This window comes from Balaenoptera acutorostrata, chromosome 2 (assembly GCF_949987535.1).
Source record: "Balaenoptera acutorostrata chromosome 2, mBalAcu1.1, whole genome shotgun sequence".
Lineage (NCBI taxonomy): Eukaryota > Metazoa > Chordata > Mammalia > Artiodactyla > Balaenopteridae > Balaenoptera > Balaenoptera acutorostrata.
In genome coordinates, this window is record NC_080065.1 from 81,554,686 (window position 1) to 81,576,313 (window position 21,628).

A 21,628-nucleotide genomic window follows, 5' to 3' on the forward strand; every position below is an offset into this window, starting at 1 on the left:
CATGTACCATGTTCAGCATCCTGCCTGCCACCCAGTGAGTCCTCCATGGATATCAGCCATGACTCTTCTGCCCTACTTTTACTCATTGGCACTTTTATCTCAACTGTACTTTAAATGGGTAGGAAAAATAAAGAACTATATTAGATACTTCAACAAGTACATATTAAACTATTATATACCAGACATTGTGCTAGAGTTGGGGATACAAAATGAATACAAACAGTGTCTAGAAGGACAGATGCTTTGTCCATGTAGCACATTACTCTATTTCTAGCCTCTATTAAAGTGTCTGACATATAGTAGATGTTTTAAAAATATGTGCTGAGAAGCAAATAATCAACCTATGAGGTAAGTATAATTACTCTCACCGTTTTACAGATGAAGAAACTAAAACTTAGGAAGATCCATTTATTCAGTGTCACCCAGCTAGTAAGTGACAGAATCAGAATTGTAACCACCTCAGCTTGACTCAGCTTGGAGTTGGTACCTATGCTGCATCTCTAGGAAGGAAATGCTAGCACAAGCTATCCGTGATTCTTGAAAGGTATGAATTTGGCTCCTTAATTTCTAGTTTCCAAAGAATATCATCACCCTGCAGATAAACCAAATGCTCAACAAAACATTTCCTAAGTATTTATTGAGTATTCACCTTCTTGAATAGGACACTGTACTAATCTTTGAGGATGTTATCAGTTAACATGAGAGATGTTAGTGGAACTTACATACCAACCATGGGGACAGCCACTAAATAATTAATTATGTACATGATTGCCTTTGTGATGAATGCTGTATGGGAGCAAATATCAGAGGTTCTAACTTAATCTGACAGAATGGTCAGAAAGTCTACACCAAGGAAGGAATTTTAATTTTTTATTTATTTATTTTTAACATCTTTATTGGAGTATAATTGCTTTACAATGGTGTCTTAGTTTCTGCTTTATAACAAAGTAAATCAGCTATACATATACATATATCCCCATATCTCCACCCTCTTGAGCCTCCCTCCCACCCTCCCTATCCCACCCCTCTAGGTGGTCACAAAGCATCCAGCTGATCTCCCGATGCTATGCAGCTACTTCCCACTAGCTATCTGCTTTACATTTGGTAGTGTATATATGTCCATGCCACTCTCTCACTTCATCCCAGCTTACCCTTCCCTGTCCCCGTATCCTCAAGTCCATTCTCTACGTCTGCATCTTTATTCCTGTCCTGCCCCTAGGTTCTTCAGAACCATTTTTTAAAAAAAGTTTTTTTTTGATTCCATATATATGTGTTAGCATACGGTATTTGTTTTTCTCTTTCTGACTTACTTCACTCTGTATGACAGACTCTAGGTCCATCCACCTCACTACAAATAACTCAATTTCGTTTCTTTTTATGGCTGAGTAATATTCCGTTGTATATATGTGCCACATCTTCTTTATCCATTCATCTGTTGATGGACGCTTAGGTTGCTTCCATGTCCTGGCTGTTGTAAATAGAGCTGCAATGAACATTATGGTACATGACTCTTTTTGAATTATGGTTTCCTCAGGGTATATGCCCAGTAGTGGGATTGCTGGGTCATACGGTAATTCTATTTTTAGGTTTTTAAGGAACCTCCATACTGTTCTCCATAGTGGCTGTATCAATTTACATTCCCACCAACAGTGCAAGAGGGTTCCCTTTTCTCCACAACCTCCCCAGCATTTATTGTTTGTAGATTTTTTGATGATGGCCATTCTGACTGGTGTGAGGTGATACCTCATTGGAGTTTTGATTTGCATTTCTCTAATGATTAGTGATGTTGAACATTCTTTCATGTGTTTGTTGGCAATCTGTATATCTTCTTTGGAGAAATGTCTATTTAGGTCTTCGGTCCATTTTTGGATTGGGTTGTTTGTTTTTTTGATATTGACTTACATGAGCTGTTTGTAAATTTTGGAGGTGAATCCTTTGTCAGTTGCTTCATCTGCAAATATTTTCTCTCATTCTGAGGGTTGTCTTTTCATCTTGTTTATGGTTTCCTTTGCTGTGCAAAAGCTTTTAAGTTTCATTAGGTCCTACTTCTTTATTTTTGTTTTTATTTCCATTTCTCTAGGAGGTGGGTCCAAAAGGATCTTGCTGTGATTTATGTCAAAGAGTGTTCTGCCTATGTTTTCCTCTAAGAGTTTGATAGTGTCTGGTCTTACATTTAGGTCTTTAATCCATTTTGAGTTTATTTTTGTGTATGGTGTTAGGGAGTGTTCTAATTTCATTCTTTTACATGTAGCTGTCCAGTTTTCCCAGCACCACTTATTGAAGAGGCTGTATTTTCTCCATTGTATATTCTTGCCTCCTTTATCAAAGATAAGGTGACCATAGTGCGTGGGTTTATCTCTCGGCTTTCTATCTTGTTCCATTGATCTATATTTCTGTTTTTGTGCCAGTACCATACTGTCTTGATTACTATAGCCTTGTACTATAGTCTGAAGTCAGGGAGCCTGATTCCTCCAGCTCCGCTTTTCTTTCTCAAGATTGCTTTGGCTATTCAGGGTCTTTTGTGTTTCTATACAGATTGTGAAAGTTTTTGTTCTAGTTCTGTGAAAAATGCCATTGGTAGTTTGATAGGGACTGCATTGAATCTGTAGATTGCTTTGGGTAGTAGAGTCATTTTCACAATGTTTATTCTTCCAATCCAAGAACATGGTATATCTCTCCATCTGTTCGTATCATCTTTAATTTCTTTCATCAGTGTCTTATAGTTTTCTGTATACAGGTCTTTTGTCTCCTTAGGTAGGTTTATTCCTAGGTATTTTATTCTTTTGCTTGCAATGGTAAATGGAAGTGTTTCCTTGATTTCTCTTTCAGATTTTCATCCTTAATGTATAGGAATGCAAGAGATTTCTGTGCATTAATTTTGTATCCTGCTACTTTACCAAATTCATTGATTAGCTCTAGTAGTTTTCTAGTAGCATCTTTAGGATTCTCTATGTATAGTATCATGTCATCTGCAAACAGTGGCATGTTTACTTCTTTTCTGATTTGGATTCCTTTTATTTCTTTTTCTTCTCTGATTGCTGTGGCTAAAACTTCCAAAACTATGTTGAATAATAGTGGTGAGAGTGGGCAGCCTTGTCTTGCTCCTGATCTTAGTGGAAATGGTTTCAGTTTTTCACCATTGAGAACGATGTTGGCTCTGAGTTTGTCATATATGGCCTTTATTATGTTGAGGTAAGTTCCCTCTGTGCCTACCTCCTGGATGGTTTTTATCATAAATGGGTGTTGAATTTTGTCGAAAGCTTTTTCTGCATCTATTGAGATGATCATATGGTTTTTCCTCCTTCAATTTGTTAATATGATTTATCACACTGATTGATTTGCATATATTGAAGAATCCTTGCATTCCTGGGTTAAACCCCACTTGATCATGGTGTATGATCCTTTTAATGTGCTGTGGGATTCTGTTTGCTAGCATTATGTTGAGGATTTTTGCATGTATGTTCATCAGTGATATTGGCCTGTAGTTTTCTTTCTTTGTGACATCTTTGTCCGGTTTTGGTATCAGGGTGATGGTGGCCTCATAGAATGAGTTGGAGAGTGTTCCTCCCTCTGCTATATTTTGGAAGAGTTTGAAAAGGATAGTTGTTAGCTTTTCTCTAAATGTTTGATAGAATTTGCCTGTGAAGCCATCTGGTCCTGGGTTTTTGTTTGTTGGAAGATTTTTAATCACAGTTTCAATTTCAGGGCTTGTGATTGGTCTGTTTCTATTTTCTATTTCTTCCTGGTTCAGTCTCTGAAGGTTGTGCTTTTCTAAGAATTTGTCCATTTCTTCCAGGTTGTCCATTTTATTGGCATATGGTTGCTTGTAGTAGTCTCTCATGATCCTTTGTATTTCTGCATTGTCAGTTGTTACTTCTCCTTTTTCATTTCTAATTCTATTGATTTGAGTATTCTCCCTTTTTCTCTTGATGAGTCTGGCTAATGGTTTATCAATTTTGTTTATCTTCTTAAAGAACCAACTTTTAGTTTTATTCATCTTTGCTATTGTTTCCTTCATTTCTTTTTCATTTATTTCTGATCTGATCTTTATGATTTCTTTCCTTCTGCTAAGTTTGGGGTTTTTTTTGTTTTGTTTTGTTTTTCTTTCTCTAATTGCTTTAGGTGTAAGGTTAGGTTGTTTATTTGAGATGTTTCTTGTTTCTTGAGGTAGGAGTGTATTGCTATAAACTTCCCTCTTAGAACTGCTTTTGCTGCATCCCACAGGTTTTGGGTCATCGTGTTTTCATTGTCATTTGTTTATAGGTACTTTTTGATTTCCTCTTTGATTTCTTCAGTGATATCTTGGTTATTTAGTAGTGTATTGTTTAGCCTCCATGTGTTTGTATTTTTTACAGATTTTTTCCTGTAATTGATATCTAGTCTCATAGCATTGTGGTCAGAAAAGATACTTGATATGATTTCAATTTTCTTAAATTTACCAAGACTTGATTTGTGACCCAAGATATGATCTATCATGGAGAATGTTCCATGTGCACTTGAGAAGAAAGTGTATTCTCTTGTTTTTGGATGGAATGTCCTATAAATATCAATTAAGTCCATCTTGTTTAATGTATCATTTAAAGCTTGTGTTTCCTTATTTATTCTCATTTTGGATGATTTGTCCATTGGTGACAGTGGGGTGTTAAAGTCCCCTACTATGATTGTGTTACTGTCGATTTCCCCTTTTATGGCTGTTAGCATTTGCCTTATGTATTGAGGTCCTCCTATGTTGGGTGCATAAGTATTTACAATTGTTATATCTTCTTCTTGGATAGGTCCCTTAATCATTATGTAGTGTCCTTCTTTGTCTCTTATAATAGTCTTTATTTTAAATTCTATTTTGTCTGATATGAGAATTGCTACTCCAGCTTTCTTTTGATTTCCATTTGCATGGAATATCTCTTTCCATCTCCTCACTTTCAGTGTGTATGTGTCCCTAGGTCTGAAGTGGGTCTCTTGTAGACTGCATATATACGGGTCTTGTTTTTGTATCCATTCAGCCAGTCTGTGTCTTTTGGTTGGAGCATTTAATCCATTTCCATTTAAGGTAATTATCGATATGTATGTTCCTATTACCATTTTCTTAATTGTTTTGGGTTTGTTATTGTAGGTCTTTCCCTTCTCTTGTGTTTCCTGCCTAGAGAAGTTCCTTTAGCATTTGTTTTAAAGCTGGTTTAGTGGTGCTGAATTCTCTTAGGTTTTGCTTGTCTGTAAACTTAATTTCTCCATTGAATCTGAATGAGATCCTTGCTGTGTAGAGTAATCTTGGTTGCAGGTTTTTCCCTTTCATCACTTTAAATATGTCCTGCCACTCCCTTCTGGCTTGCAGAGTTTCTGCTGAAAGATCAGCTGTTAATCTTATGGGGATTCCCTTGTATGTTATTTGTTGCTTTTCCCTTGTTGCTTTTAATATTTTTTTTTGTATTTAATTTTTGATAGTTTGATTAGTATGCATCTTGACATGTTTCTCTTTGGATTTGTCCTGTATAGGACTCTCTGCGCTTCCTGGACTTGACTGACTATTTTAGTTCCCATGTTAGGGAAGTTTTCAACTATAATCTCTTCAAATATTTTCTCAGTCCCTTTCTTCTTCTCTTCTTCTTCTGTGACCCCTATAATTCGAATGTTGGTGGGTTTAATGTTGTCCCAGAGGTCTCTGAGACTGTCCTCAATTCTTTTCATTCTTTTCTCTTTATTCTGGTCTGCAGTAGTTATTTCCACTATTTTATCTTCCAGGTCACTTATCCGTTCTTCTGCCTTAGTTTTTCTACTATTGATTCCTTCTAGAAAAATTTTAATTTTATTTATTGCGTTGTTCATCATTGTTTGTTTGCTCTTTAGTTCTTCTAGGTCCTTGTTAAACATTTCTTGTATTTTCTCCATTCTGTTTCCAAGATTTTGGATCATTTTTACTGTCATTATTGTGAATTCTTTTTCAGGTAGACTGCCTGTTTCCTCTTCATTTGTTTGTTGGGTTTTTACCTTGCTCCTTCATGTGCTGTGTGTTTCTCTGTCCTCTCATTTTGCTTAACTTACTCTGTTTGGCACACTTTTCTCAGGCTGCATGTTCATAGTTCCTGTTGTTTTTGGTGTCTGCCCCTAGTGGCTAAGGTTGGTTCAGTGGGCTCTGTAGGCTTCCTGGTGGAGGGGACTGGTGCCTGTGTTCTGGTGGATGAGGCTGGATCTTGTCTTTCTGGTGGGCAGGACCACATCAGATGGTATGTTTTGGGGTGTCTGTTCCCTTCTTATGATTTTAGGCAGCCTCTCTGCTAATGGGTGGGGTTGTGTTCCTGTCTTGCTAGTTGTTTGGCATAGGGTGTCCAGCACTGTAGCTTGCTGGTCTTTGAGTGGAGCTGGGTCTTAGTGTTGGGATGGAGAAAGCTCTGGGAGAGCTTTCGCCATTTGATATTATGTGGAGCCAGGAGGTCTTTGGTGGACCAATGTCCTGAACTCAGCTCTCCCACCTCAGAGGCTCAGGCCTGACAACCCGCCAGAGCACCAAGACCCCATCAGCCACACGGATTTTGGGAGGTCTGAGGTCTTCTGCCAGCGTTCAGTATGTGTTCTGCAGGAGTTGTTCCACATGTAGATGTATTTCTGATGTATTTGCGGGGAGGAAGGTGATCTCCACTTCTAACCCCTCCACCATCTTGAAGGTCTCTACAACAGTCCGCTTCTCTGTGGTTTGTACCCTGAACTTTCCTCCTTCTGTAGTTCAGGAACTTTCTGGTTCAGTCTGTTGACTGATCATAAGATGCCCAAGTGAGGAGTTTACAAAGCCCCTGTTCTTAAAAGCCTGGCTGGAGTCTCCAAGGTGTCCTGTGTTTTCCTTGACATTTGAAGCCACCAGTTTCAGAAACAGGGCACATTTCTCAGTATAATTGCTTTACAATGGTTTGTTAGTTTCTGCTTTATAACAAATTGAATCAGCTATGTATATACCTATATCCCCATATCTTAAGGATGGAATTTTTAAATTAGTCTCTGAAGGGCAAATAGAAAAGAATTAACTAGAAAATAAATTGAGAAAGAGCATTTCTGCAGAATAGCACGTACTCGTGACTAACTCAGGGCATTGCAGTAAAAGAAAGAAGGCCAGTGTGCTATACCCAGAGAGCAAGTAAGGCAGTAAGTTGCATGAAGCTATAGGGACAGGTTAGGGCCAGATTTTTCAGAGCTTCAGAACCAGGTTAAGCATTTTGGTCTTATCCTAAATCCAGTAGGATTTAAAGAAGAGAGTGATGTGGTAAGATATACAATTCAGAAAAATCACAGTATGAAAGGACGTGAGGGAGAACTCTGTTGAAAGAAGATGGCAGTGTGGGCCAGGATAGTGGGTAGAAGATGGAGAAAAGTGGGTAGATTTGAAAGATACCTGTGGTAGAGACTTCATAGACTTGTTGACTTAGATCAGAGAGATGAGCAGGAGGCCAGTCCAGATTTTATGGGACCTGAAGCTTATGGAACTGCGGAGCTCCTCCAGAAATTGATTTCCTGTATAAACGAAGGTCCAAAGATGGCTGGCAAAGGCCCAGAGACATTGCATGCAGAACACAATGCGGTCTGGATGAGGAAGAGGAGGGGCTTCCTTTCCTGCATCTCTCTTTATTGAGGGGCAACACTTTCCCCAGAATCCTTCACAGCATTTCTCTCAAGTGTAGGAGGTTGGATAGAAAAATAGACGATCCCTTCCAATTCTGAGACTCTCTGATTGTGGTGGGCAGAAAACAATTTAGGCAAGTGCATTATCATCTGTGAGCCAAGAAGGCAACACACACCCATGCTCTAGTAACAAAATGCAGTTATTGTCCAACAAGATACTTTTGAAATAATAATTTATGCTTGGACAACAGAGATAAACTGAGCTGTACTCAACAAATTGGGACGATGGCCACTCTATCTATTATGGACATGAGTGACTGGGTAGGTTCCCTCTTTTTTCTCACATCTCACTTGTCTCCCCTCATGAAGATGAGTTCCAGCTCTCCCCAGGGATCACTGTGGGTGGGCTCTGACTCATCTCCTCATTGATAACAGTTGGCATGCATTTTCTGTCAGCTGACGGGTGCTGTAGCACTTTGTACTGAGGCAAGGAGAAGGCATGAGCTGTACGGTCTCAGAAAGAATCAGGCATGTGGTGATTGTAAGCCTTACCTCTGATAGAACCCAGAATCACGCTGGGAAAGGATTAACTAGAGATAGTTTGCTGGAAGATCATGTCTCCCCAAGTGAGCTGAGAGAACACTGGTCCTGGAAGACGGTCCGGGAAAAAGGGATTCTGTCTGGAGAAGTACATCTGCCTCTTGAAGAGTTAGAATGCACAGCATTGTATTGATAGGACTTCTGAGAACTCCTACAATAAGGGAATACAAAAAACTCAGTTTTTCATTCACTGTTTCACAACTGTACATGACCAGGGAATCCCTTTTTAACACACACACACACACACACACACACCGCTGATTAATATGCTGAGGAATACACTTTTGGGGAAAAAAGATACATCAGCATCAAGGCAGGAAGGGCAAATAAAATGGCCCAACATAGTAGAAAACTCCTAGAGATCATGCCCAGACTAATAACATCCATTTTCAATATGTTTTGGCAACCCTTGGGCGGGACTACACATAAATTCATGTGGAGTTGATTCTTGATCCAAAGGATGCTTGAGTTATTGGATTGGACTGTTGCTCTCTTAAGAGAAGAGCTTTGGTTCATTTCAAGATAGGTCATAGAGTGATTACTGATAAAGACAACTGCCTCTCCCAGTTTTAAATTTATTGAGATTTGAAAATTTGAAGTAAAGTAGCAGTATAAAATCTATCTAGTTGTTTCTGGAAGCGTAAGATTGTCTATTAAGGCATCAGTTTGAAAGTTGGAAGTACAACCGAAAAGTCAAACAGGATGGCATAGTGAAAAGATGGGGTCAGATAGACCAGTTTTAAAATTTTGGCTTAGCTGTGTGACCTTGGGTCAGTGACTTAACCTCTCTGAATCTCATTTTCAATATCTGTAAAAACATTTCCCTTGTAGCATAATGCAAGCATTAGAAATAGTACATCCATTCTTGTGAATTATTATCTCATCATTGTGAAAATATAAAACCTATGTGCTTATCATGTAGTAAATGTTCACTTAAAGCTATTTCTATTAATTCTAATAGAAAAGAACTAAGACACATACTATTCATTTGATTCCCATACTATAAATATTTTCTCAAATCTATGTCACCTTTTTTTTTTTTTTTTTTTTAATTTTTGGCTGTGTTGGGTCTTCGTTTCTGTGCGAGGGCTTTCTCTAGTTGCGGCAAGCGGGGGCCACTCTTCATCGCGGTGCGCAGGCCTCTCACTATCGCGGCCTCTCTTGTTGTGGAGCACAGGCTCCAGATGCGCAGGCTCAGTAGCTGTGGCTCACGGGCCCAGTAGCTCCGCGGCATGTGGGATCTTCCCAGACCAGGGCTCGAACCCGTGTCCCCTGCGTTGGCAGGCAGATTCTCAACCACTGCGCCACCAGGGAAGCCCTATGTCACCTTTTTGTCTTGCTAATATAAGGCATAGCCTGGGGTCTGGCTATGCCAGGTTTACTGCCAGGTTAAAATCTCAACTCTACTACTTGTTATCTATGTGACCTTGAACAAACCACAATACCTCTCTCTGCCTCAATTCTCTAATCTACAAATTAAGGACACTCATATTATCTATCTCCTATTTCTTTTACAATTTTTGTGAGAATTCAACTAAACAATGCACCGTGCTGCAGATATAGTTAAGGACTCATTGTTTTTCATTGTTGTTAGTATCAACATTTCTCAATGCTTTATAAAATGTTTGCATTTGAAAACTCTGACTCATTGCACACAGAAAAAGTGATTGGACATAAGACAAAATGTAGCAAATGATTTCTTTATTTCTTCATCTCCTTTCTCTTCACATGTCACCTGTGGCTTTCCTTGGCCTTGGGTAACTGCTGTCTGAGTTTTAACTGTCACTTTGACACTCACTTCTCATTGCAGTCCAATCTTCATTGGCTACAATTAAATGGTTTCCAATATTGCCTTAGGAGAAGAAGGTTCCCATTGGAATGACAATTTCCAAGGCAACATCACCTTGGCCAGTAATAATTTACAGTATTTCCATCTTCTTCATTGATTCTAATTTTTTCTCCTTTCTTGAATTTGTAGGTAAGAGCCGCAAATTCAAATCTATTTGGCTTTAATGTCCAATTTCTTTTCACAGCACCACAGTAATAATAAGAGTAACAATCTCACTAATTGTAAAAACTAAAATTTATTGAATATTTATTAGTTCAAGAACCATACTAAATTATTTATCTCCATTATCTTATTTAATTCTAACAGTGAACCTATGAGCAGTAGACTTCATTGTCATACATGAAGAAACAAGACCCAGAGAGGTGAAGTAACCTTCTCAAGGGCACACAGCTGGGACATGGTAGAGCCAGAATTCAAATTCACTTGTGGCTGACTCAAGAACCTATACTTTTAGCCACTTTGTGTTGCTGTTGCATTTTCAGACTTTTCTTGCCCTTTAATAATGATGATGCAAGAAGTAACTCTAAAGGATTTAAGGCAGAACCAGATATAGAGGCTACTCTCCTCACATCAAAGCAGCATCTAGATTTATAAATCATCTGCTGTTAGGGCTACTAGGGACAGGGATAAAGGAACTGACGATGGAAGGGAATAGTCATGACAGCCCTGCAGGAACAGACCTGAGGATGTTTCCCCCTACCTTCTCCTATGAACAAGACCCTTTTTGAGACTGTGGCCCCTTCTCCAGGTAAATATTCAGTGAAGATACCTACAATATGGGCTTCTGTGGAGGTGGAGGGTATGTGGGTGTGGATGAGAGTGAAAAGTCCTTTGTGGAGTTCCAGGCAAGTTGTCTGGAAGGAGCACATATGATAGAGGTCCCGTATAGAAAGTGATTTTTGCCTCCCTTGCAGATGCCTTGAGAATGGTAATGACCATAGTCACCTCTTTGTCCATACATTGATGATAGATTAGTGCTTACCTAATATCTACATGTAGCAATATACAAGCAACACAAATTGTACAGATGTACAAATTGCAAGCCAAAACCCAACTGAGCAAAAGTTACTTCATTTTTTTTGTAACAGAACTTTGTTTATGTTGAAAGTTGGCTTTCTAATAAGTGGTGTCAACTTGATCTCAGCCAATCAAGTTTTCTTCCCTTACCCTGGGGTTGCTTCTGAGAGCGGCTGGTGGACCATGGAGGCATTGGATGGGGTAGGGACAGGGGAGAGAGGGGAGCATAGGTGTCTGCTCTGAGCTACCTTCTACCGATGCCACTGTCAGCTGAAACATCCATTCTAGTCTTTGGGAAGTCTTGTGCTGATCAATGTTACTCCATGCTCCTTGAGAGTTATGTGAGAGTCATTTTTGCTCTTGGCTATTACCTCCTAAATGACTACCTGTATGCAGTTGTTCATTATCTGAGGCTCTGCTTCCAGGTGGAGCTAAGCTTGGGCAGGGTCTTTGTTTATCTATTGGATCAGCATTAAAAGCTGTATGGTTTAATACTGGCTCTTTTTTTGTACTCTAGGCTCAAGAAGGCACAATTTGAAAGGGATGGTATTGGTAGTGGAATGAACAAATGGAACTTTTATTAGTTTTGTTGATATAGTAAGGCTGTGTAATCAACCACCTGAAGACTCGGTTGCTTACAACAAGCATTTATTCTCAATTCAACTTGCCAAGGTGACAAGTTCAGTTTATTTAGGCTGTACTCATCTGGACAGCTCTGGTTCATGCTGTGAGATGGCTGGGTTTTGTTCCAGAATGTGGATCTGCTCCATATACATCTGTTCTGGAAACAGGCTGAAGGGGCAATAGCTCCCAGGAACGTACTCTTCTCATAGCACTGAAGCACTGAAAAGTCAGCGCCAAGCCAAACTGCGAGCAGATTTAGGGCCCTTATTTGCACCACGTTCACTAATATTTCATTGACCAAAGCAGATCAAGCTTAGCATCCATAGGCCAGGAAAGTACACTCTGTCCACTGGGGCAGAAAGAGTAGAGTGAATAATCATCATCATCGTGTGTATTAGTGCTATATAGCCTTGTAAAATTATGAGGCAGTTAGGAAAACATTACTCTTCCTCCTTATGGGTTTAAATTTATATTTAAGAATTAATGTCTGTCCTTGAGTCATGTGTGTGTATTTGTGTTTGTACTCACAACCTGCACATGGTTAGTCCAATAGTTACCAAATGGGCATTCAAAAGAAAACAGAGCTATATCTTCAACCCTCCTGGTGGGAAGACTTTGAAGATGGCTGGATATGGAGGACAAAAGCCAGTTGAACAATCCTCTGGAATTCTTGAAAAATTATTTTAGTTTTACTGAGTATTTATTACTTAGGGGGAAGGAATGGGGTCTGGGGGAAAACCAACACTTCCCCCCCCCCACCCCCCAGTAGGAAGAGGTCAGATTCTGAAATGGTGGGTGGAAATTCCTGGAATGAAGGTTTGAAGCAGGAGAGAAAAATGGGCCTGAGAATAGGAGATCAGAATTAGGAATTGTGGGCTTCTAATGAGGGGCCCTCTGGGAAGGAGTTAATGCTTAGTTGCTGTAATCTGGCCTATAAACAATGTCATGATTAGTGAACCGTTGCAAATGACTTCTCTCACATGCAGTCCCTGTAGTTCAGGTTTTTTGTTTTCTGTTTTTCCCTCAACACTTTAGTTAACGCTCAATCATACAACTCACACAGTGAAAGACGGGACTATAAAGGAAAATGAAATATACCTATTTAAGCAGATTCTTAAATTACCTTCAAGAAAGCCTATTTAGGGACTTCCCTGGTGGTCTAGTGGTTGAGACTCTATGCTTCCACTGCAGGGGGCTCGGGTTCAATCCCTGGTCGGGGAACTAAGATCCCACATGCCCTGTGGTGGAGCCAAAAAGTAAACAAGAAGAATAATTAATAAAAAAAGAAAGAAAGCCCGTTTAACTTCTTAATGTAAACCTTCACCTTTTCCTTTTTACAGTTCATTTGGGAAATATAATAAGTAAGAGAAGGAGGTCCTGTTTTTGTTGGAAACATAAGCTTTTTTTTTTTGACTTTGTGAGAAACCATTTATTCTTTTGATTTATAAGCATATTGTACATATTCTAGTTAATACATCAAGTATATAATGTGGGAGTTCCTTTAAAAATGCTAAGACCATACATGTTAAACTCAGCTACACATTGTATTAGGCTATTAGACAAATGTCATTTTTAATACCACAACACATATATATTACACTTTTTTTTTCACTGACAGAGGAACATGCCTTTCAAAAATATTTTATTGGATGAAACTCTCTTATTCTCAGGAAAATTTTGGTTTTTGATATAATTTATTATGCCTTTTAAAATTCTGTTTGATAAAAGCATTTGGTAAAGCATTATAAATACCTGTAAAGAAAATATAGTTTAAAATTCTGAGGGAAATATTATATAAGTTTCCTTTTCTACATTTTCACAAAAATCCACACAGGCACTAAGAAAGACTGACAAAAATATTTTATGTCTGAACAATATGTTCCAGGTTGGAAACATTCAAACATGACTTTATTTAAACATTAAAGCTTCTCTTGATTGAACCTTTGGCTACAATCCAATGGTTGGGGTTTTAACCAGGAAAAGATACTGTCAGAAGAATGAAAAAGAAAGCTTCATACAATTAGCACTAGGTTAGGAATGGGGATAGGATGAGTTTTCATTTTTTACCGTTTATTGGCCTCTCTGGGCCTTAGCTTTATTTTTTTAGTTGAAAATTGATCCAATAACTCTCTGGTACTTTTCAGCTTTATTTAATACTTTTTGATGTGCAGAAATTTTCAAAATTCTATCTAACACTATGTATCAAACAACATGTGATACTTCCAAGGACAGAGTGATACTGCAATTCTTTAAGGAGAACATCCTAGATGCATCATGGGTATTGCTCTGGAAATACCCTCATTCTGCACAAATTCAAATGGTAGAATTGGGGGTGAAAGTTTGTCTTACCAAACACACTTTAAAGCAAGTGACAGATTCTAGGGTTCTTTTCCTGATCTAGTTCAATGTAGTTCTCTTCCTGGTCCAGTGCATGTGTGGCCTTATGAAGTTCAGACTTCATGGAAGAATTGCAAACAGCAAACTCAGTGGGAGAATGCCAGTATTGTAGGTGACTGGAACCTTTGTGAGCATATAGGGAGTGGGAAGTGAGGGGATTGGCAGTTAATGAATTAGTATAAATGAGCATCTGGGTAAGGTGAGATTAAACATATAAGTCAAACAAGATTTCAGAGGTATTTTCAGGGGTCTCAAATACCATTTTTTTTTTTTGGCCTATAAATTAGATCATGACAGATTCTTATAATTATTGATTATCATACAGGTCGTACCTGAAAGAAGTTGGGGATATTTTTTTCCTAATGCATTTACACTTTGTACATGTTCATTAGTGCAGGAAAGGGTAAAATCAAATGCCTATTGAATGCTGACCAGTAAGGTGCCCGTGATAAGCAGCACGGAACAGGGTATCATGGGGGCATGTGTTCAAGTCTAGCTGGGCAGCTGCTACTCAGCTCCAACCAACTGTTGCGATGAGGGAAGATGGGTCTGAGCAGTAGGTTTTATGTGAAATCTCATATTTTCAATAATCACTCACATATTTAAAACATTTAACATGCCAAACAAAATCTAGCCTTTGGGCTGCCAGCTTGTGTCCTCTGAGTTGAAGCTTGGAGACAATTTGGTGAGAATTTGGATACTATCATCTATAAGACTGGAGAAGGGCCTTTAGTGTCAAGGAATGAACACTCAGTTTCAAAGATCCAGAAAAATCTGCTCTAATGAACATAATTAAAAAAACAAATGAAGCCTCCCATTGGCTCTCCTTATTATGAATATTTTCCTGTTATTGGTTTTCCATGTTATGAGTGGTTTCCTAGTATGACTATTAAAAAAATTATGATTAGGAATTTGCCAAGTGCCAAGTATAAGTTTGTTCTAAGAAAGTGGTATCAGTAGCTCTGTCAGTATTTAGTTTGTGGCTGAGAAAGGAGAAGGTAATGAGGAAGAGAGGAAGGCCAGAGCTCACAGCATGAGTCACAGTCACCTTGAGATCCATGGAGGCCTCTCCATGGCACACTAAGCAAAGAAAGATGCTCTAAAACTGCTCAAACCAGAAAATGCAGGGTTTGAGGCCTGTTTCTGGATCTAAATAACCCAGCCTTTCCCCAGAATGATCTGATGGCCACTTCCTGAACGAGCAGTACTTTCGAGTAGAAAGACCCAGGGTGTGAGTCTGATTGTGAACTCCTTCATTAGAGAGAGACTTTCCAAACCCTTCTTTAGCATTACAATTTGAATCACCACATGGCAAAGACAGAGGACAAGCTGTTAAGAATAGTCTTCCTTCCTCTCATTTTTCGCAGATTACTTTTTCAAATTACCTGTTGCCCAGGTTATGCTTTTTCTTTTCAGACATGAAATGGGAGGCCTGAGGAGGCATTCTCCTGTGGTATGAGGACCACGTGTGAACCGTGGCTCCAGAAAGAACAAAAGGTTTGACTTGTGCAGGCAGGGAAGATGTGTTTTGAAAGAGCTATAATCGATTCAGGAAGTTGGATTTACTGCTTGAGCTCATAGCTTTCAACTATCCAGGCTGGGGAGAAAAAGAAAAAGTACCGCAAAAGATATTACAAGCAGAAGAATCAATGACAAAACAACCACTTCAGACACAGGCAATATCTAACGGGAAGGAAGAAGCATGACTATTTCCAACTTAGGACCACCACTCATTTTAATTTTCCTTCCTCAGAATGTCCACCAGAGCTTGCAGCAGCCGGTCATCCCTGTGCTTGTAAGGCTTCGTGTTATAGAAAACATCAACGTAGTCATTATACAGACTATCCTCAGAGTCTTTAAGCTGGGAAGGTTTGTTCAGCCTTTCCAGGGCTTCATAGAAATTTTCGTAAGGGATGTTGAGCTTTGCACTTGGAGACTTCTTTGGTGATTGCTTTGGGGGTGGGTTTTTGCTGAAAGCGCTTTGTAGGAGTTGTAGCATGGCCTCAGAAGGGGTTCCCTCTGCCAGCTCATCCCTTCTGCCCCCCACACCGCTGCTGCTGGGGCTTTTGGATGCCAGAGGGTTCTCATTCAGGTTCTCTTGTGTGGGCTGCTCCTGAAACACAGAAAGCCACCGGCAAAGGGGAGAAGGCTCATTATTTAGGAGCAGGCAAGGCAGCTGCAGCACACGCCCACTGCCTGCCCCTCGAGAGGCAGTCTGGGGAGCCGAGAGAACACAAGGCTTGGATTCGCACTAACTCGGAGTTCAATCCTCATTTTCTCATTTACTGAGGCACCTTTGGCACCTTTTTAATCTCCGTGAACTTCTCCTATAAAATGGCAATTAGAATCCCTCCATTTCTGGTGGTTTGGAAGACTGAACGAGATGATGTATGTAAGCGCTCATACCTATCGGTCTCCTTCACTTGTCAGCCTGCTGTAGTAGAATTCATGTTAGGGAATTTAACAATATTGAATTCATTAATTTTAATGTCTGAATTCTGGATGAAAAAATAAATTTTAAAAGATAGTAGGGTTTCATCCTATGGAAAAGAAGCAGTTCAGCACTCCCACTCCCTTTCCTCCCACCCATGTTTTGGGAAGGAGCTGATAATAAAATAGGTAATAACTCGTACAGAGGCACCAACAGTGCTGTCGTGTGGGAATAGCTTTCTAGAGGCCTCTGGCTCTGTCAGGAGCTGCCCTTTCAGCCTCTGAGTTGTCAGAAGGGACCTGGGAAGAGACTGGGGTGGTGGGCGGGGAAGGGGGGAACTGGAGAAATCAGAGAAGCGGCTCTTTGTCAACTGTTGTGGAAGCATTTCAATATTTTAACAGCCAAAGGGTCCTGTTAATACCCTTTAAGGAATCTTGGAGGAAGAAATACGCACAAGGTCCACCTGCCTCCAGAATTGGGAAGAGCAGGCCTCCAAGGTGGAGTCCCAGAGGAAAGCTATTCTGTGGAATATAAATGGGGCCATAATATGAGCTGAGGCCTTCTCACAGCTAGTTTATAAATTTCTTGAATAAATAATGTCTTTGTACCTTCAAAAACACCTGTCACAGAGCCAGACCTATTCAGGGAAGGACATTCTGGAAATTATGATAACCTACCTACTACATCTGAGGCACTGTGCTAGAGGCCTGGGGGATACAGAGATAAAGAAGATGTGCTTTCTGCCCACCATCTGATAAGGGAGAAGCCAGCAGCCTCAGTAGGCTGAGACCTAGGAATGTAACTGACTGACTTTAGCTTTCCTTGGCAATTTTCTGAGAGAAACTGTGATTCTGTAGCTCCCCTTGGAGTTGCCAAGAAGTGTCAGTTAAGGAATTAGTAAAGAGAAGCCTGCATGATTTGGTCACTTGAGCCTTGGTCTTCTTTCTGTAAAATGGACATATTGAGGTCTATCCTCTCTAGGTTACAAGGATTATAAGTTAAATGAGACAATGTGAAAAATGCTTACAAACTAGGTGCAATACAAATGTTAGCTATATGTGATCATACAAAAAGACAGCTCTCTTTAAAATTTGATATTGTTATAAGTGGAGAAAATTCATGTTAGAGAACTGAATAATTTTGAATTCATTAATTTTAATTACTAACTTTTGGATAAAAGAATAAATGAAACAATTTCCCGTGGAAAATAAACAGTTTACTCCTACTCCCTTTCCTCCCAACCCATGTTTGATTCGCTTCCTGCCTAAAAGGTAGGGGCAGCTTCACCCACTACATTGTCTACTACAGTTCACAAAAGAACATGTCAGTAAGAACAGAGCCACACAGACCTCCCCCGAGTCCACCATCTTCTCCACCCCTCTTCGGTCATTCTGAACGGTGTTGTAGGACGTGTACACTCGGGGCTGTTTCATGTGTTCTGGTTGAGAAGAGGTCCCATGCAGAATTAGCTTCCAGTTCACGATTCTTCCTTCATTTTGCATTCTTCCAGACTAATGAATAAGCATACATAATTTTAGTGTATGTTCTAAGCAATATAAACTCCTTCAAAATAGCTAAATTTTATAGTTTAATTTTAAAATTCTGTGCATTTCATGTGTAGAGCTCTGGGTACAAAGACATAAATCACTGGACTTGCTCTTGCTATGAAAATAGATAGTTGACAGGTTCAAAGATTTAAAAACTGATTAATTGCCTTCAATTAAAAAAGGAGAACTCTCTACGTGAACCTTCTTTTCTATATTGGGTGTGTCCTTGAAAAGTTGACTGTATCTTATATAATGAGAATTATATTTATCAATTATCAACTTGTAGAAACATTCCATTGGGGGAAAAAAATGTCTGCAGAGTAATCTAAATAGCCTTCAGCATTAATCAGTCCTTAAGAACTGTATATTTATGGGAAGAGTAATAATTTTCACAGGCCTAACAATTATGTTAAAAATAATGCTGAAATCTAAAATATCTTTTAAAAAAATCTAAAATATCTTTAAAAAACATCTAAAATTGTAGAGTCAGATTTTGCAGACTTGGTATAAAATAGTCCCATCTTGGTAAACAGATTTTCTTAGTTTTCTTATGGTGAAACTGAGTTAAAGAATGGAGGCCAAGGTTAGGAACAGGACCATAAACTAAGAATGTTTTCTTGTTCTCCCTATGAGAGCAGAAATTTTTACAACTTCCATTGCTAAATCACAATTTTAGCAGTCTTTAGGTGAAAGCTATTCTCAGAGAAAAAAAAGTAACAATGACTGTAGAATTTTTATTAATTTAATTAACATCTCCAGGAATGTAAAATCATTTATTTTTAAAAAGTTATCTAGACATTGAATCTGGTGCTACTGGTACTTATAACACTGCTATCTCAGAATAACTTGGACCCGAAAAACCATTCATTTATATGCTCACCTATAGAAAATGCTGGAGAAATGATATAAAAATAAATAATTCAACTGTATTTGGCTTTTTGCTCAGACACTTTATTTTTGGGACTGTGTGTTACAATTATAGATGAAAATCAGAGTGTTAGCAAACAGAAAGAAAACTGAGAAATGCTTTTGTTTCATAACTGAAACAAAACCAAAAAAGTCATATTAAATAAGATATGTTATCTAACAAGTAAGCTACTTTTAAATAGCCACTGCAGTAAATATTGGTAAGAGTTCTGTCATATGACCCCAGCAGAGTGTCATAGCAAAGTTGGTGTAGCATTTAACTATGGTTGTGAATACAGCTGATTCTGGTGGCTGAGTAGGTCATGTGGCTGGCTGTGTTCTGACATGGGTATACTTGGATTTGCCCCACAGTCTGCCACATTGTGTATCAAAATACCTTTTCTTCCTTCTTATATGGCTGGTGCCTGATATTTTAAAATTTATTTTCTATATAGCCAAGTGGGCAAAGCTTGAAACACTAAACTTTCTCCTTACCTCTATAAGGAGTGATCAAATTTCCTTTGGGTCCTTTCGTATGCACTAACTTTAGAAGTGCTTCAGAGTATTTAAAAGTGAGCTTGTGGTTCTGTATCCTTTCATTCATACTTACAATGTCTGTAATTCCCAAAGTCCAAGTGCCTATGGGATTCTCTCCCCATGTGTGAACAGACATGAAGTCCCAATTCTTAAAGCCATTAGGAGATGTATCCCGCTCTCTTTCAGCCAACAGTACGGTGCTGGTTCCTGTTTTCATGCAAGAATCATGAATTAACAAGTGTCCTAACAGATCTGATAGTAAGACACACTTTAGCATTTGATAACTGAAAATGGAAGCCGGCAAAAACTAGCCCTCTTAATTTTCTCTTTGAGTATAATACCAGGATGGAGACATTCTCAGGAAATAAAAAAGTTTTTATTCACAGTACTTAGTGCATTGCCTGACATATAATAAGTTGTCAATAAATATTGTAGAAAAATAAATAATGAATGAATATATTGAGTAAGGTTTATCTGAATAAGGAGAACTCAGAGAACTATGTTTATGAACTACATTAAAGAAGAGCATCAAAGACCTAACATACATATTAATGGAACTATCATTTTGAAATTTAAGAGGAATTTTTGAAAATTTAATAGGTGCCTGAGTCTATAATGTAGCATAGACATAATAAAATAAAGCCATATATAATTTAATCTCTTGTCATATAAAAGCTACTAGTAAGAGTAGTTTACTAGTAAAAGTAGTTACTCTAAATTTTCAAATCCAAATTCTCTATAGATCAATAAATAATATTTTTAAGAGAAAGTGTCAAATGAACTATAGGGCCATTAATGAAAAAGCATTCTGCCAATATTTCAGGCCAATTCCAAGGTATTAAGGAAGCATAATTCCAGAATTAACAGAACTTACTCCAAACCTCTAGGAAGTTCATATCCTAGAAGGGCATTATAGAGATAGTTCATCTTTCTCATACATCACTTATGGGAATTAAATTTAGTCAGTTGAATCCTACTAAAACATGAAAAAGGATTAGGACAGCTTCTCCTGGTTGGATCGTGGTTTATGTTTCACAAGCTCTTTACCATCTATGATCTTGTCTGACTTAGTAACCTTTCAGGAAAGGACAAGTGTCCGTATATCATATCATATGCCTTAATCATATAATTGTGGAAAATTTGTTAGTCTCCTCACTCTCTTTCATGGATCAGAATTCTCAGTTTTTCCACTTAATTCCTTGGATGAGACTGATGTATCTGTCAGCTTAATTATTAGAGTAACTTTCACTAATGTGTTACCTGAGAGAAATGAATGATAGATCAGTGACCTGGGATAATGAGCACAGTTTGAAAATGCATAACGCAGAAGGGTTTATTAATTGGTATTATTTGAATAGGCCTCACTCTTTGCTTATCTAAGGATCAGTTTGAATGAGCAGAGCAGAGGTCTGATGCAAAAAAAAAAAAAAACCAAACAAACATATTTTTTAAGACTTGGAAGTATCTATGGGAAGACTTAGGTCTATATATAAACACAAATCAATCATTGATTTGAAATCATTTAATTTATACTGAAAAATTTAAACACATAATTTAGAAGAAATTGATTATTTTTTTTTTTGAAATTTACCAGCAGCAGAAGTGAGGGTGACATGAAGGTCTCCTCTGCGGGAATATTCAATTGTTGCTTCAAATTGCACATGTTCCAGTGACTTGATAGCATTTTCTTGTCCTTCACAAGCTCTTGTTGGAATTTCTATGATAACTTCTCCATTAGCTTTCAGGGCTCTAAATACATTAAAGAATCATCACTGAACAAAGTGTACCTCTTCTTCCTTGCATTTTATGGAAATATGTACACCACACTCTTGAGGAGATACTCAGCTAGGCTTCTTGTCTCTCTCTATTATGAGTAGAACCCAATTCAGGATTAGGTATAAAGTAATTTTAATGCACAAGAAAATGATAAGGTTTTCTGAAAATAGAAAAAAACAATTCTACAATTTATATGGAACCACAAAAGACTATAAATAGCCAAATCAACCCCAAGAAAGAAGATCAAAGCTGGAGGAATCACACTTCCTAATTTCAAAATATAATACAAAGCTACAGCAATCAAAACAGTATGGTACTGAAGAAAAAATTAAAAAAACACTA

At 38.4% G+C, this 21,628-nt stretch overlaps 1 protein-coding gene across 3 annotated transcripts in view; it reads right to left on the bottom strand.

The window, feature by feature from the left end:
• Positions 1–13,136: 13,136 nt before the first annotated feature.
• The window catches only part of PCSK1 (proprotein convertase subtilisin/kexin type 1), a 42,829-nt gene continuing 34,337 nt past the window's right edge, over positions 13,137–21,628 (bottom strand). The window contains exons 10-13 of one of the 3 annotated variants that reach the window (XM_057541696.1): positions 21,102–21,259; positions 19,584–19,717; positions 17,870–18,031; positions 13,137–16,202 (exon numbers count right to left, since the gene is read on the bottom strand). In XM_057541696.1, coding sequence (XP_057397679.1) covers positions 15,825–16,202; positions 17,870–18,031; positions 19,584–19,717; positions 21,102–21,259 — 832 coding nt within the window. In that variant the 3' untranslated portion in view covers positions 13,137–15,824. The remainder of the gene's footprint in view (positions 16,203–17,869; positions 18,032–19,583; positions 19,718–21,101; positions 21,260–21,628) is intronic. The other 2 variants (XM_057541695.1, XM_007197469.2) reach the window with 2 other exon arrangements.